The 17,721-nt window shown below is 41.0% G+C and overlaps 1 protein-coding gene across 2 annotated transcripts in view; it reads left to right on the top strand.

Moving 5' to 3' along the window:
- Nucleotides 1–3,107: 3,107 nt before the first annotated feature.
- Nucleotides 3,108–17,721, top strand: part of stxbp5l (syntaxin binding protein 5L) — a 679,153-nt gene continuing 664,539 nt past the window's right edge. For both annotated transcript variants that reach the window (XM_068039933.1, XM_068039934.1), the window contains exons 1-2: nucleotides 3,108–3,240; nucleotides 3,307–3,362. In XM_068039933.1, coding sequence (XP_067896034.1) covers nucleotides 3,108–3,240; nucleotides 3,307–3,362 — 189 coding nt within the window. The remainder of the gene's footprint in view (nucleotides 3,241–3,306; nucleotides 3,363–17,721) is intronic.

A 17,721-nucleotide genomic window follows, 5' to 3' on the forward strand; every position in this document is an offset into this window, starting at 1 on the left:
GGGGTGACCATTGGTGCCAGTGGGCCCTCTGGGGGCCATGGATTGCCCCCAGAGGACGGATCCCTCCCTGAGGCTTCTAGAAGGCCGCCAGGTCTTACCTAGTGGTTTCTTCACACGGCAGAAGGTCTCTCCAATTACATTAAAATCAGAGTGAAGGTGAGAAGCTGCCCTTAGGTTGTCATTAATTGGCCATTTAAGGGCCTCAATTGGCCTTAGACAAAATGATAGGGGGCCAGGACAACATTGGGCACACTGCCTGATGCCACCCCTTGCCATTTTTTGTGCCCCCCGCCTCCGTTCCAGACTCCAAGGACAGTATAAAATAATGTTTATCCTAGTGAGAAACATTTGAACTCAAAAGAATTCTAGTCCAAAAGGCAGAACGTTTTACTAAAACACTTGGAGCAAATAGGATATTCCAACAGTACATCATCCCAGTTAGATGGTCACACATTTGATTTGTAGACTATTCCTGCCACCATTAGAATAACTTTTTTCATTAAATGCTTAAAGGTTAAAATTCTCTCAGATAATTCAATAGTCCATGCTGAGCAAAGGGTGTGTGAATGAAAAAAAAGCTAACCCCACGACAAGTATAACTTTTTGGCTAAAGTTGTTAAGAGTCAGAAAATACCATGATGTGAAAACATTGGTGAGATTTAGAGTTGGGGAAAGACAAAAAATTAAAACAGGATCCATATTTGTTGGAGCAGAGAAGAGGATGTTTTACCCTGAAATACCCCTAACCCGAAATATTGACACTGGGTTCCAAAAATAAAGAAATGCTGTACGTATTCCCATTGCTAATAATACACACAATTCATTGAAAACAACAGCTATATATCAAATTTCATGAGAATCAGCCATGCCCTACCAGTTTTTGATTCTAGTATTGCCAGAACCAAAGCTCAGCATCAATGGATCACATTTATTTTGCTTTTCTAGAAAACATAGTTAACTTTGCCATTAATCCTATGAGGAATTATCTTACTCTTGTATTGTTTCAATTTTCTTGATGTTAAAACCAGAAATACATTGGTTCCCAAAAGTAAATTACAGTAAAATATTATTCCCTAATAGGATATTTACTATTATTGATAATTTCTTGTATATTTGTAATTATAATTGAAATTTTTTCTCAAATTGAAACGTTTACTGTAGTATGATGGTTGGCAACGATGACATTATGCAACATGCAAGATAAAATCTGCCCAAACATTTGAGTTGTAAATTTGTAATTAGTTCAAGAAAGTACTCATTTAATGGTAATTTACAACTAACACTAACAATGATTAATAGAATTGGTGCAAATAGAAAATGGGTTGGATTGTGTATAAAAACATCACTTTTCGGACAGTAATTTATCAAAAATAAAAACAGAAAGTGCTGGAAATACTCAGCAGGTCAGGCAGCATCTGTGGAGAGAGAAGCAGAGTTAATGATTCAGGTCTGTGTCCTTTCATCAGACCTTTCATCATCGGCTCTGATGAAAAGTCACAGATCTGCTTCTCTCTCCACAGATGCTGCCAGACCTGCTGAGTATTTCCAGCACTTTCAGTTTTTATTTCAGATTTCCAACATCTGCAGTATTTTGCTTTTATAGTAATTTATCAAACATCTCTTAAGCGGAAAAATGAAATGCATTCCATTTGATTTGTTGCAAACGAGCATAATATTATTCTGATGACAAGAATATTTATTACAAAAGATGTTATACTAGCTACAATCTCTGTAGTACTTGTCAATATTTGTTATTACAATTAAGTAATCAAATAATGTGTGTCGAGTGCATTCCTGATATGGTTCTACAAATGAGGAAATACAGTAGTTTTATAGTAGGTGCAAAACCTGTTATCCAAAACCGAGAACAATTAGCCTGATATGTGATCAGTAAAGCGGAAAGGTTTCCTAAAAGTAGAAATTCAAATTACAATGGTCCCAATCTGGCTGTGATTGAAGATACTGATTTTTTAAAATTTCCGCAGCGCGGAGTTCTTCCCTCTGTAGACCACCTGAACAAAAACCACAATATTATGATATTAAAATAAAGTAACAGGTTGCTACAAGATTGTGCTGTAATTTGTTCTCTTGACGAAATACAAAGGATTTAAAAAAGGTTAGCAGTCGTTACCTGGACGTTTTAATCGGAGTGTAAGATAGCTTCCATGTTTTTCTGGTTTTATGAATGCTGGACAAACCCTCTATAAATGCTTCTCCAACCCGGTGGTGGGAGTGGAAGGAATGAGGCGTTTCATCTCTGAGAAATGTATTGCAAACCAATTTCAAAGGCTATCTGTCCTTAAAACAAAGACGCATTTATAGTGAGCTTAGAATTTAAAACCTATAATGTAATTATTTCAGATCGACAGACAGACTAATAAAGACTGCAACCCCTGTACACATTTCGATGCTCCAAATTACTGTAAAATATACGGATAGGGAACGTCAGTTTAAATGAATGAAAGGGTAATCTTACACATTGCATTTTAAGGGCAGATACCTGATCATTACATCGGATTATATGAGATGAGACAGAGACTTGTTTCTCTGCAGATTGATTTTTCTCTTCTCTAATTGCTTTATGAGTCGGGTAGCTCTATAATTTGCTGAATGCCGGGGCAGCGCGGGGGAAAAGGTTGGAAGCAAGGTACCTGTCAATCAAATGGATTTTCGGGTGCTTTGATCCAATCAGAGCAAGACAGGGCTGAACTGACTACAATCCCCAGAATTCCGCGAGCCTCCGCTCCGGTGATAGGTTAACCATGCCGGGAATCGTCCAATGAGATGCGGAGGTCCAGCCGGGACTTCCAGTTAGTGAGGTACCGACCGTTAGCGCAAATTCTCCCTCAGTGCGAGTATCCTCAGCGCGAGCGAGGGATGGCACCTGTGTGAGGGGCAACGAGTCAGTTAGCTCACATAGACACACACACAACACATACAGAATGTCTGAAATTTTATTTTGTAATTAAATATATTTATTAGAGAAGACATAATTTTCCAATAATTTCAACTGTTTTTTTTCCTTGTGAGGATCTTTATTTTTGAGGGAGGAAAAAATAGGGCGACGACACGGTTCAAAATTACAGATTTTTGAAAATAAATTAATTATGAAGAAGTTTAATTTCCGAAAGGTGTTGGACGGGTTGACAGCAGCGTCCTCCCCGGCTCACTCTGGCAGCGGTGGCGGCCTCGGATCGGGGGCAGGCGGCGGTGGCAGCGGTGGCGCTGGAAGCGGAGGCAGTGGCGCTGCCAGTGGCGGCGGTGGCGGCAGCAGCGGCGGTTCCATGGGAGGAGGGAGAGGAGGAGCCGGGGACGCGGAGATACCGGAGACACTCACATCGGAACACTTCCAGATCTGTAAGGTAAGGGAAATAAACATGTTTCCCCCCCACCCAACAAAAAAAGATTTCAATTGAAGGGAGAACGAAATAAACACATTTGGCTTATTGTTGATAAACATAATAACGAGGTGCAAGACCTCAGTATAATTGTTAGCTGTCTGATCTGCCGAGTAATTAAATGAAAAACTTTTTACATTAACAGCTAAGTCGTGAATTTTCCATCAGCCAGCTCATATCGAAAGGTTAATAGTGAAGGATTTAAAGGTGGATGCTGGGACTATTGGTAACCTTGAGACTCTGGTGTGAAAATGTAATAAATTTTCTCCTACACACAACAATATTAAATGCCGGCATATTTAATGACGAAAGAGCATTGTAAAGATGCACTGGTTGATGGGTTTAATGATGATGCCGATCGCATTTTGGTAAGGAAAATAAAAGCATACTGTTTCATGGTATCTTAACTAAAACAACAAGTTTAATTTATTGTATCTGAAATAAGGCAAATCGTAATGAGGGATTATGTGAGTCTCGGAAAACTTAACGCAGAGCTCTGCAAACTAAATTAAATGGTTGTAAGTTAATCGAAATCTATGTATTAGAGTTTGTTGGAAATAAAGACTTCAATAGAGTTCACATAGCAGGTAAAAAGTACCCCAGAACAGTTAAGAATCTGCAAGACAACTTGATATATTGGAATTCAGTCAGTGTATCCTGCGAAATAATACATGCAGGAGGAGAATGTCAAGGAGGTGCAGGTGCCAAGACTTCTTACCTCTGAATATAAAGTCTGTAAAGGAAGCATAGACAACGTATGCAATATCAGGATGCTATAAATGACATGCAAACCTGGAGGTAGTTCAAATGGACATCCCTGAGCTTGTCAAAATCAGCGTGGCATGAAAAGCATTACCTTTTATTTATATTAGTTTTAGGTTAAGATGTCAAACAGAAAACTAAGAGAAGACAAGGGCAAAATGAAAAAGCAGGTTTTTCATCATTACAATGTAATTTTCCATGCTGTGAAGGTAGGTAGTAAATAGGAACTGGGGAAATACCACTCGTGAACACTAACTTGTAATTAAAGATTTAATATTCTCCAATTTATCATTCGAAACAATGTGTACAATCATTTCTCCGTCAAGAATTTGACATTTAAAGAACGTCGCTTGCCTCAGTAAGTGCAATATATAACAGATAATATAGTGTGATTTAACAAGGAGTGATCTATAGAACTGCCTTCAGAACACCTTAATGGCAGTGAATTAAGTTGAATTATTTTGTATCTAAAAATTAATGTGATGCAATATGTATTTAATAATAATGCTATTACAAAGTTTTTCAGTGGAAATAGCAGTAGAGTGCATATTTTAATGGAAATTTGTGAACTGTTTTGTAATTTTGGCTGTGCTGAAAGAAAGAAATGTTTTCATGAAAACAACTAAATATAATTCATATTGTATAGGGTATGCAAGTTTATAACAATATTTTTAGAATTACTGAGTCATAATTGCAATCGATATGGAATGAAAGTATGAAAATTATTTCTTCTGCACAAAATAAATGTAGTAGTGGTCCTTAGTTTCTGGATATTATTGACAATATAGAAACATAATGTTTACAAATCATAATATTTGAGCTGCATTCTAATTAAACCATCTTTTTTGTAATTATCTTAAATCAGAAAAAATATATTCTAAAGATAATGGTGGAATTTGGTACTTGAGCAAAGTAAGTTTTCAGAAAGTAGATTGCATGCTACAATGATGTGGTGATTGACACGGTAGTCTTGAAACAATTATGCTGTTAATTCACACCATGCTACAGATGTTTGAATACAAAGGAAAAGAGCCAATGATTTCTGAATGTTGAAAAGTAACTGTGGATTCAATCAAATGGGAAATGTCGGGTATGGTACAAGAAATTGTGCTGCAGAAATCAGATTTCTGTCATGTATTTTAATACTATTAAAAACAAATGTGTACTAGGACATCAATAATGTTTTACTAAATGACTACAAAAAAGAGTGCTGTAATGTTTAAATGTCATTGCAGATTTAGGTCAATTTTAATCTGTGATAGTCCCCATTAAGAGATAAAGTCCCCATTACTGTATAGACTCATTCCTAGCTTATAAAATCTGCATGAATTACTTTCTGTAATTTAAAAAGGCTATTTTGTAGAATACCAAGATGTAATGAATACAACAAATTGTATTTCTATAACACTCCTCAGATGGAGGAAGGCATCTTAAACCACTTATAGGGCAATGGACATATAATAGACAATGAGTTGGGTCAAGAAAAAGGGAAAAAGAGGGATGGAGTGGGGGTGGGCCAGGTTAGGACAAAGAATGGTGGAGTGCAAAGCACAAAATAGTTATTTCTTTATTTTTTTAAAATCCTACTAATTAACATTTTGTTCTACTGGTATCTATGATGTTTCATAGTCCATTGTTCTGACAGTTCAATGTAATGAACTTAATATTGGTGAATTCGTAGTAACAGTCCAACCTGCGAGGCATGTTCAGAATAAGTACAGAATGCAAAGGGGCTCAGCCATGGACTAAATAGCACTTTAGCGACAGAGAGCTGCTGACGTACTTTCACTCATGCGTTTGTGGTACTGATGGAGAACTGTTGTAATCCACTGTCACTGTCAGTACAATACCTATTTGTAATCATATATACTCTTTGATTTTAATGAAACATGTTGTTGACATCCTCAAAATATTAACTAGTCCCTGGTGTATGTATTAATATTTTTAAAAATTGCTAAAATAATAAGTAGAAGATAATATATGATGGGAGGCGAGGCATTGATTTTTATTCAAAAGGAAGAGATTGCATAACTCATGCACCACTGCAGATTTGAAAAACGTATGGTCTTTTTAAAATTAATTACTTCATATCATCAAAATCTCTGTTTATTTTATGTTCTTCAGAAGCCAAGAAATGCTTCATTCTTTGTTTTTAAAATAATAATTCATTTTTAATCTTCTAAAACCACTTTACTCACTGGGGTAGGATGTAGTAGAAACAGTGTACTATCTAAGCAAACTGAGGTTGTTACTTTCAGTGAAGACACTTGTGAACATTACTAATGTAATATTCATTCAGATGTAAAGTATTATTTTATTCAAACAAATGAAAAGGAAGATCCCCGAAGAGAGAGGCACTACAGAACCTCACATCAATAATGGCAAATAATAGATAAAAGGAATTGACTGTCCATTTGGTTATGCAGTTGAGTGGTTAAATAATCTCTACAGTCCTATGTATATCATATGTTCCACTAAAATGGGAAACATTTGATCTGGTTATTTTGGATTCATGGATTTGTAGTGAGATTTATGAACTGTATGAACCAAAGATTAAGCCATTTTACATATACAATATATGGACATGAACGATTAAAAAAAAATCCATGGACTTCAATCTAGATTTTGAACTACTCAAATGTGTATATAGAAAAGTGGACAATTGCAGTTTCATAGTATTAACCATTCCTGTAAATACTGTAATACACAACTGGAATTTTATAGAGTAACATATAAATAGACATATACCATGGTTTTCCACATAACCTCCGTGAAATTACAATAGTGATTTAACCCTTGAAGGTGAGAATTATTTGCTTTTTTTTACTTTTATAATTCTTTTGGGCCTCCTTATCTCGAGAGACAATGGATACGCGCCTGGAGGTGGTCAGTGGTTTGTGAAGCAGCGCCTGGAGTGGCTATAAAGGCCAATTCTGGAGTGACAGGCTCTTCCACAGGTGCTGCAGAGAAATTTGTTTGTTGGGGCTGTTGCACAGTTGGCTCTCCCCTTGCGCCTCTGTCTTTTTTCCTGCCAACTACTAAGTCTCTTCGACTCGCCACAATTTAGCCCTGTCTTTATGGCTGCCCGCCAGCTCTGGCGAATGCTGGCAACTGACTCCCACGACTTGTGATCAATGTCACACGATTTCATGTCGCGTTTGCAGACGTCTTTATAACGGAGACATGGACGGCCGGTGGGTCTGATACCAGTGGCGAGCTCGCTGTACAATGTGTCTTTGGGGATCCTGCCATCTTCCATGCGGCTCACATGGCCAAGCCATCTCAAGCGCCGCTGACTCAGTAGTGTGTATAAGCTGGGGATGTTGGCCGCTTCAAGGACTTCTGTGTTGGAGATATAGTCCTGCCACCTGATGCCAAGTATTCTTCGAAGGCAGCGAAGATGGAATGAATTGAGACGTCGCTCTTGGCTGGCATACGTTGTCCAGGCCTCGCTGCCGTAGAGCAAGGTACTGAGGACACTTTTATAATGCATTCATGTTTATTCATTGAGGTAACATTCAATGCATTATTCAGAACCTAATCTGCTTTAGGGTACAAGGTAATCTTAGAATATGCAAAAATGTGGGTAAAATTTTAGTCCTGAAGATCATACTTTGTGACATGATGAGTATGCAATCATCAATTAGATGTTCTTCTGTTTACGCGGCCGGGATTTTGTGTGACCCCCTGAGGCCATGGGTGGGGGTTGCACAGTGAGTGGTGGGGGGCGGGGGGGGGGTTGGGGGGCGGGGGCGGGCCCGTCACCTCCCCATCACCAGGCGATCTTCTCGGGGGCAGGATAGGCTGGCGACGGCCTTCCCACCCAGAGGCCAATTGAGGTCCTTAAGTGGCCTATTAATTGCCAATTAAGGGCCTTTTCCGGGATCTTACCAATGGCAGGGGTGCCTGCACCACGCAGGGAGGATGCCTTATAACATGAGGTGCCTTCCCTACGGGTTTGGTGAGGGGGGCCTCCTTTGTGGGAAATTTGTGGACCACGGAGGACCCTCACCGGGAACATTACCCCCCCCGGGACCCCACTCCCCCTGGACTGCACAACTATCCCCCTTCCTCTCTGGGGCCATCCAGACTGGCCCCAGTGACACTGCCTCACCTATCTCTGGTACGGCATTCCAGCCCTGGGCCTGGGTCCGAGGCCTCTGCAGTACCAGCATTTGCCCCTGTTCCCAGTGGTGCTGCTGATCCTGCTGAGCTGCCGGTCCTCTGATTGACCGACAACTCTTGGAGGCGGGTTCCCTGTCTTTAAAGGGACAGGGATCCCGGCTCTGAAACGTTTATTTAAAAAGACCAGAGGATCGCACTGGGGATGGCACGAAAAGGCAGAGGCGAGGTACCCCGCCTTTTCAGTCCGGCGCTGGGAGACCGCCTCTGGCACAAAATCCAGCCCCACATGTATCCTGCAGGTATCATCAATATGCCAGAATACCTGGACGGAACACTTAGATATGGCTATCTCACCAGGATTAACCTTTTATTATTGCCTCCCCACTTCTGCAGATAATTGAATATAAGGATGGCATAATTGTCTTTTGGGGCATGTAACTGATCTTGCTGCTGAAATTTTTTAGTTCAAGCATCCAAATGTAGTTTTATTGCTGATGTGAAGGTGATGGCCGCATGCTGATGAAATTAAAATATGATTTTGACACTTGTTGCATTGCTTTTATCACCAGATCATACTGTGGTCTGTCCCCTTAGTCCTCTTGCACTTTCTCCTCCTTTGAGCATCTCAACATGTTCCACCCCTTCACCTCTCATTTAAAATCATTGTTCTCTACCACCCACCCATAAACTATTAAAGTTTTCTCAGAGAATTCTTCACTACTTTCCTCCCTCAGCCTCTGCACTGAGTGATTTCTTATTCTCAGTGATTTCAAGCTCCATCACAATTCATCATGCTCTGTCTCCTGAGTTCACTACTCTCCTCACCTCCCTTAGTCTCTCCCTCCATATAAACTCCCCTACCCATATACGTGGCCCCACCCAATACTTTGCCAACTCATGTAGTCTCACTACTCCCATCGTGTTAATCACAGATAAGGCCATCTCTGATCACTTCCTTGTATCGCTCTTCACCTACATCCTTCTCTCCTTCCCAACCCTACTTCCTTCTGTGCCTGCCCTTGGAAAAACTATTCTCTCAGTTCACTTACAACTGCACTTCTGCACTTTCAAAATCCCAACTCTTTAGCCTTTGGCCCTCCATTCACAACATTTCTGCAGCTACCGATCTTCTCAGCCATACCCTCTCCTTCACCTTGATGCTCTTGCCCCATTAAAACAATTTCTCTAACCCTGGCTTGGTATGACTCTCATCTCCGCTCCAATTCCAAGGGATGCAAACTGGAACAGATATTGCAGACAACTGGTTTAGCCATTCCTCGTCAGATCTGGCTGGACCACATTAAAGCACTATCGAGTCCTGCCCTTCTGTGCCCAAACTGCTCACTGTTCCAGGATAATCCTGGGATGCAAAGATAATCTTAGGCTTCTATTCTTTACTGCAAACTTTCTTCTTAAACTCCTCTCCCCTGTCTCATCTACTCTCACCTCCAACAAAAAGTGCAAGGAGCTCAAGGACTTCTTTGTCGTTAAGATCAAGACCATCTGATCAGCTGCCTCTACCGCTTCCCTCCCTTCCCCTAGCCCACCAGGTCAACCTTCCTCTAATGCTTCCCTTTACCCGCTGAAGTTGCATCTTACTGTAGTTTCACTTCTATGTCACCTCATGCCTCCCAAGTCCGTGCCCATCTTTCCTGCAACTCCTTGCTTGAATCTCGCCAATCATGTTTCCGCCTCTGCCGCAGTACTGAAATGGTTCTTATGAAAGTCACAAATTGCATCTCATGTGACTGTGACAATGGTAAACTATCCTTTCTTCTCTTTCTTGACCTGTCTACAACCGTTGACATGGTTGACCACAGCATCCTCCTCCAAAGCCTCTCCACCACTGCCAGCTGGGTGGGAGTGCACTCACTTAGTTCCATTCTTGTCTATCCCATTATAGCCATAGAATCAACCACAATGGCTTCTCTTCCTGCTTCCAAACCTTTACCTCTGGTGTTACCCAAGAATCTGTCCTTAGCCCCCTCCTATTTTTCATTTACATGCTGCCCCTCGGTGACAATATCCAAAAACAGCTTCAGTTTCCGCATGTGCACTGACAACATCCAACTCTACCTCACCACCACTTCTCTTGACCCCGTCAAAGTCTGTAAATTGTCACACTGTTTCTCCAACATCCAGTACTGCATGAACAGAAATTTCCTTCAATTAAATATTGGGAAGACCAAAGCCATTGGTCTTTGGTCCTGGTCACAATTCCCATTCCCTCACCACTGACTCCATGCCTATCTGGCAACTATGCGAGAATGACCCAGACTGTATGCAACCTCAGTGTCACATTTGACCCTGAGATGAGTTCCTGACCACATATTCATGCCATCACTCAGACCACATATTTCCACCTTCATAACATTGCATGACTCCATCCTGTCTCAGATTATCTGCTGCTGAAACTTTCATTCATGCCTTTCTTACCCCTAGAATTGACTATTCAAACACACTCCTTCCCAGCCTGCCACTTTCTACCCTCCGTAAACTTCAATACTCTGCTGCCCATGTCCTAATTCACACCAAGTCCCTCTCACCCATCACCCCTTTGCTCGCTGACCTACATTGGTTCCTCGAATGCCCAGAAATTTAAAAATTGGCATCCTTGTTTTCAAATTCCTCCACAGTCACACCCCTCTCTATTTCTGTAAACTCCTCCAGCCCTACAACACTCTCGAGATATCTGCGTTCTTCCAGTTCTGGCCGCTTGTGTGTCTCTGATTTTAGTCGCTCCACCATTGGCAGCCATGCCTTCAACTGCCAAGGGCCTGAGCTCTGGAATTCCCTTTCTAAGCCTGCCTGCCTCCCTATCTCTCATTCCTCCTTTAAGATGCTCCTTAAAACTTGCCTCTTGACCAAGCTTTTGGACATCTACCCTAATATCTTTATATATGGCTCAGTGTCAGATTTTGTTTTATAATGCTCCTGTGAAGTGCTTTGGGACATTTTACTAAGTTAAAAGGTGCTATATAAATACAAGTTGTTATTGCTTTAATAGAGATTTGGCATGACTTCTTTAGCAGTATAGTGTGAAATTCCTGTGATGCTATTGAAACAATTCTCCATTTTTGCATGTTAGTGAATATTATTAACTAATTTGTAAAATCAATAGTTGGCTCAAAAATAACATGGTAATATTGGGAAGAATATTAATTATTTTGTCAAATACAATTTACAGAATTGGGCTGTGGATTATTGTGGAGTTAACAAACAATGCCGTGGAGGGTAGATGAGTAGAGGATCTGCTTGATTTTTTTTGATCATAGCTACATAAATCAGGAAGGCAGTGAGTTGAATGGGTGATTTCTCCCAACAAGAGAAAGGAAAGTTGGACAAGCGATAGGCCAGACTGATCTTTCTGCCCTGCAAGCCGGCTGCATGGATCATGTATGACTTGGGAGATAGGCCACATATCCAACCTGTAGACTACAGGCATTAGACATGACAGACAATTAACAGAGTAAAAATAAAGGGTGAAACGTATTGAATAAAATAATTGGAATATGAATGTATTTTATACTTGTATATTTGTTTTATAAAGTTATGAAAAACTGCGCTTTCCTCCCTTTCATCATAAATTGCCATTTGTGTATCTTGGATTGCTGATAATAAAAAAATGTATCATATTAGATAAGCATATAATATTTTCCTTGCATTACAACAATTACTTCAAAAGTAATTCATTGGCTGCAAAATGCTTTGGGATGTCTTGAGATCATGAAAGGCACTAGATGGAAGGTTTCTTATCTTTCTTTTGTTACGACCTCAGTAGAGACCGTTAACTTTAAAACAAGAGATATCAACTTCCCAGACCAATTAAAGAATTACACGACAAGATTTCACGTTTTAAGACTTTTACTATAACAACTAAACGAAAAATCAACATTAACTTAGTCGGTAGTTAATACACTAAATTACAGAGAAAGGTATTTCCCATTAAATTATTAACACGCTTGAAAACCTCATCCCAAATTTATACATTGTACAGTGTTCTCATCGAAAAGATATCTTTGCAGTTAAAAGTCCCAAACGCTTGCCAGTTGCAATGGGTTGGATCTGCCGGTGTCCTTCTGAAAACCAATGTCCTCTTCGCTCACTTCTCCCGAGCATTTTTGACTGGTCTTCCATTAATAAGGCAATCTCTGGTGACTACATTGGTCCTTTCTCCTCTGTAAATCTCAACTTTTGAAATGGGTTCAAGTTTTGGCTGCCATTCACTATATTGGTGATCTGAGAGCAGCTGTTTCTCTCGCTCTCTCTCTCTCTATATAGGCTGCACAGCTCTGCTTGCTGGTCTTCCTTGCTTCCTTTCAGCCTGTATCCAGATCACAAAGTCAATAGTTATTTGCCTTTTACAATTCTGATAGATCATAAGTCTAATCAGGGCAAAAACCACCTGGGCCTTCCTTTGTTTCCAGGTGTTAAAAATTGCAACTTGAATTTGCATTTCGGAGCCCCTGGCTCCTTGTTTACAATCTGTGAGTCTGGAAGAGTGAAACCCATTGTCCTTTAGGTGTTATATCCTTGCACCCTGCTTTCAAAAGGGTGTTTGATCTGGGTTCCTGGTTCTTATGGTAACCAAGATCTCTGGTTTGTCTCTAGGCAGAATTTATACTGCCTTAAAGATCACAGTTTTAAAAACATAACCATACTACAAAGTCCAGTGTTCATAACACTTTAGAGCAAATTGGCGTTTAAACATAGATGGTATATCATGTGAAATAAACTGATTTTAATTATTCTGTGATTGAGTTATTGATATCTATCCAAAACATTCAACTTTTCAAAACTAATTGCAAATTAAATGTGGCAAATTATGTGATTCTTTTATTCAACATTTTCTCCACAGTTATTCATACCTAATAAGGAAAATAAAATTCTCATTTAAATTGACTTGGGTGTGTATGAAAATATGATTTCAATTCAGTCCTAATATTTAATCCATCAAAATATTGCTTATTAATTTCAGAAGATGTCAAGAATAGACTATATGTCTTGGCATGCTGTGTTTCAAATTGGGTTTGGTAGGTTAAATTGAAAACAGAATTACAACTTTCTTTAAGTAGTTTTGATTAACAAATGATCTGTGACTCCTGCATTTTTTTAAAAACATAATTTTCTGGAACTGAACCCCTATGTAGAAAATTAAATCAAAATTAATGCTGTAAGTACAATTTGAACATTGTAGCCTGAAGAGTTTAAACAGAAAATTCTCTTGCACTTTGTTGCTATCAGTTTCATAATGCTATTCATTTCAAAAAGCAAATTATAACTTTTAAAAAGTTGGTTTGAACAGTGAATTTGGATTTAGCTCACTTGATTTTTTTATTATACAATAATTTTAATTGCAATTCAGTAATTCTTGGATCAAATTACGAAATTTTAGAAATTTCAGACAATTTAAAAAAAATTCTGGTGACAGCTGTCCAAGTAATGTATGCTAGTTAGGGAAGATCAGTGAGCTTATCCATTTTTAGCTTTAAGTGAAAGAACTTGAATGTGTTCTAACAGGTTTACAACAATTATAATTTATACTTCTATCACATCTGTCACGCTTACGAGAAATATGACGATGAATAAATACTCAAACTGAAGAGTTATAAAAATTGACTTTACCTTTTAAGAAATGGACAAGGCTGCAAAAGATGGCCACATGTGTATTCGAACATGGCCACACTGTCTGTTTAGAACAAAAGATGCCTAACTAGGTTAAGAGGTGTCACTTTCACCCATCCTGAAACACTTCTGAAACAAAGAAGATGTGAATGTGATGTAGCCACATCCTAGGCCATTGTTGGTCACCACAGGGAGGAAGATCCATGTCTCCCAGCAGAGGCGAGATGTAACAAACTTTTACCTTAAAAGGGCAGCCCTTGAAGAACACAAGAAATAGGAGCAGTAGACCATATGGCCAATCGAGCTTGCTCATGGCTGATCTTAGGATTCAACTCCACTTTCCCGCCCGCTTGCCATATTGTTTGATTCTCTGAGAGATTAAAAATCTGTCTATCCCAGTCTTAAATGTATTCAATGATGGAGCATCCACAACCCTCTGGGGTAGTGAATTTGAAAGATTCACAATCCTTTCAGTGAAGTAATTTCTCCTCATTTCAGTCCTAAGTGATCAGCCCCTTATCCTATTTAAATGAGCCCCCATGTTTTAGATTCCCTGACTGGCGGAAATCAGGGGCTGAATTTTATTAGCGCGCCACCGTGGATTGAACTCGGTGGCCTTCCGACACCCCCGCGATATTACGCACGGGGGCTCATTTAAATAGAGGGGGTGGAGCGACCGCCCCCAATGACGTAGAGGGGGTAGCCGCCGCGTCCCCGACAATGGCATTCGGCGCCACTGTGCAAGCGCTGGCGCCATTTTTAAGGGGCTTCAAACCCTTCAGTAACATTTCAATATTTAAATGTCCTGGTCTCCGTGAAATGAAAATAAAATGTTATTTCAACTTTAAATTCCGTCTCCCCAACCCACCCCCCCAATTTATATATAAATTGCCCTCTCTTCCCCTCTAAACTTTTATTGCTCAGGGAAGTCTCCTTGGATCATCCATTTTGAGTTGCTTCATGAATGACCCTCCCTCTGTCATAAGGCCAGGAGTGGGACAGTTCACTGGTGATTCCACAGTGTTCAACTCTATTGACAGCTCCTTCCATCAGGAAGCAGCCCATTCCAGCCTACAGCAGGAGCTGGATAACACCTAGGCTTGCGCTAAGAAGTGGAAGGAAACATTCGCACCACACAAGTTTCAGGTAATGACCACCTCAAGCAAGAGAAAGCCCAGCCATATCGCCATGACCTTCAACTGCAGCAGCATTACTGAGTTCCCCACCATCAACATTAATATCCTGAACTTCCCCCCCTCCAATCATAATTTGCTCCCTTTGACCCTCAACCACTTCCCACCATCCCCACAATCAATAAAAATTGTTTTCCCCACTCCTCCCACCCTGAAAATGTTATTCCTCCCCACCAGCTACCCGGCTCGGAACTCCGTAAGGTGCGCAAGATGCGATCGGTGGCCGCCAGCAGGTAGGTTCATTTACATCTAATTTATGTTAATTTAAATATTTAGATGAAGGCCCCACTGCTTGGAGGCGGGGGACCGCACTGAGGTCCCCCCGCCGCCGGTATTATACGGCAGGCCCTTCTCGACGTCGGGGCCGAGGCGGGCCTCTCCCTGCAGAATTTTACAGGCCGCCCGCCGCAAACACGGTGTCAAGGGGCTGGTAAAATTCAGCCCAATCTCTCAGTGTCTACCCTATCCAGCCCCTTTGGAATCTTACATGTTTCAATGAGATCACCTCTCTTCTAAACTCTAGAGAATGCAGGCCCAATTTACTTTGCCTCTCATCATAGGACAACCCTCTCATCCCAGGGACTAATCTAGTGAAACTTTGCTGCACTGCCTCCAATGCAAGTATATCCTTGCTTAAATGTGGAGACCAAAACAGCACACAGTGTTCCAGATGTGATCTCAACAAAACCCTGTACAATTGTAGCAATACATCCTTAGTCCTGTACTCCAGTCTCTTTGCAATAAAGGCCAATATGCCATTTGCCTTCCTAATTGCTTGCTGTACCTGCATGTTAACTTTCTGTGCTCCTTGTACAAGCACACCCAAGTGTCTTTGAATGTCGACACTTACAAGTTTCACGTCTTTAAAAAAAATTCTGCTTTTCTGTTCTTATGACCAAAGTGCATAACTTCATACTTTTCCACGTAATACTCCATCTGACATTTTGTTGCCCACTCACTTAACCTGCCTATATCTCTTTGCAGCCTTTCTGTGTCCTCCCCACTGCTTACCTTTCTACCTACCTTTGTATCAGCAAACTTAGATACATTACTTTTGCCTTCCTCAACCGAGGATTTCCCCCCACTGTGGTTGACAGGGCCCTCAACCGTGTCCGACCCATTCCCCGCACCTCTACCCTCACCCCTTCCCCTCCCTCCCAGAACCGTGACAGGGTTCCCCTTGTCCTCACTTTTCATCCCACAAGCCTCCATATCCAAAGGATCATCCTCCGCCATTTTCGCCACCTCCAGCGTGATGCCACTACCAGTCGCATCTTCCCCTCCCTTCCCCTGTCAGCATTCCGAAGGGATCGTTCCCTCCGCGACACCCTGGTCCACTCCTCCATTACCCCCACCACCTCGTCCCCGTCCCAGGGCACCTTCCCTTGCAATCGCAGGAGGTGTAATACCTGCCCATTTACCTCCTCTCTCCTCACTATCCCAGGCCCCAAACACTCCTTTCAGGTGAAGCAGCGATTTACTTGTACTTCTTTCAATGTAGTATACTGTATTCGCTGCTCACAGTGTGGTCTCCTCTACATTGGGGAGACCAAGCGCAGACTGGGTGACCGCTTTGCGGAACATCTCCGCTCAGTCCGCAAGCAGGACCCTGAGCTTCCGGTTGCTTGCCATTTCAACACTCCCCCCTGCTCTCATGCTCACATCTCTGTCCTGGGATTGCTGCAGTGTTCCAGTGAACATCAACGCAAGCTCGAGGAACAGCATCTCATCTACCGATTAGGCACACTACAGCCTGCCGGACTGAACATTGAGTTCAATAATTTCAGAGCATGACAGCCCCCCACTTTACTTTCATTTTTAGTCATTTTTAGTTATTTTTTCTTCCTTTTTTTTGCATTCCTTTTTACATTTTTTACAATCTTTTTTTGCGTTTATTTCATTTCATCTTAGTTTGTTCAGTTTGCTTACCCACTGTTTTTTTCAGGTTGTTCTTCTTCAGGTTTGCACTTGCTGATGTTCAATATTCAGTATATTCACACCTAATCTGTACTAATGCTTTGTCTTTCAACACACCATTAACATATTGTTTGCCTTTGCTCCGTGACCTTTTGGTCAGCTATGTGGCCTGGTCCAATCTGCACCTTCTCCTTTGTTATCTCTTGCCCAACCCCCACCTCACTTGTTTATAATCTGTGACTTTTCTAATATTTGTCAGTTCCGAAGAAGGGTCACTGACCCGAAACGTTAACTCTGCTTTTCTTTCCACAGATGCTGCCAGACCTGCTGAGTGAATCCAGCATTTCTTGTTTTTGTTTTAGATACATTACTCTCTGTCTCTTCATCTAAGTCATTAATATAGATTGTAAATAGCTGAGGCCCCATCACTGATCCTTGCGGCTCTTCACTATTTACTGCCTGCCAACTTGAAAATGCCCCATTTATGCCCACTCATTGCTTCCTGTCTTCCAATCATCTATCCATGCGAATATATTACCCCCAACTCCATGAGCCCTTACCTTGCCAATCAACATTTTGTGTGGCACCCTTATCAAATGCCTTTTGGAAATCCAGGTATACTACATCTACTGGTTCCCCTTTATCTACCCTACTAGTCACATCCTCAAAACATTCTAATAAATATGTCAAACAGGGTTCCC

This window comes from Heterodontus francisci, chromosome 10 (assembly GCF_036365525.1).
Source record: "Heterodontus francisci isolate sHetFra1 chromosome 10, sHetFra1.hap1, whole genome shotgun sequence".
Classification (NCBI taxonomy): Eukaryota; Metazoa; Chordata; class Chondrichthyes; order Heterodontiformes; family Heterodontidae; genus Heterodontus; species Heterodontus francisci.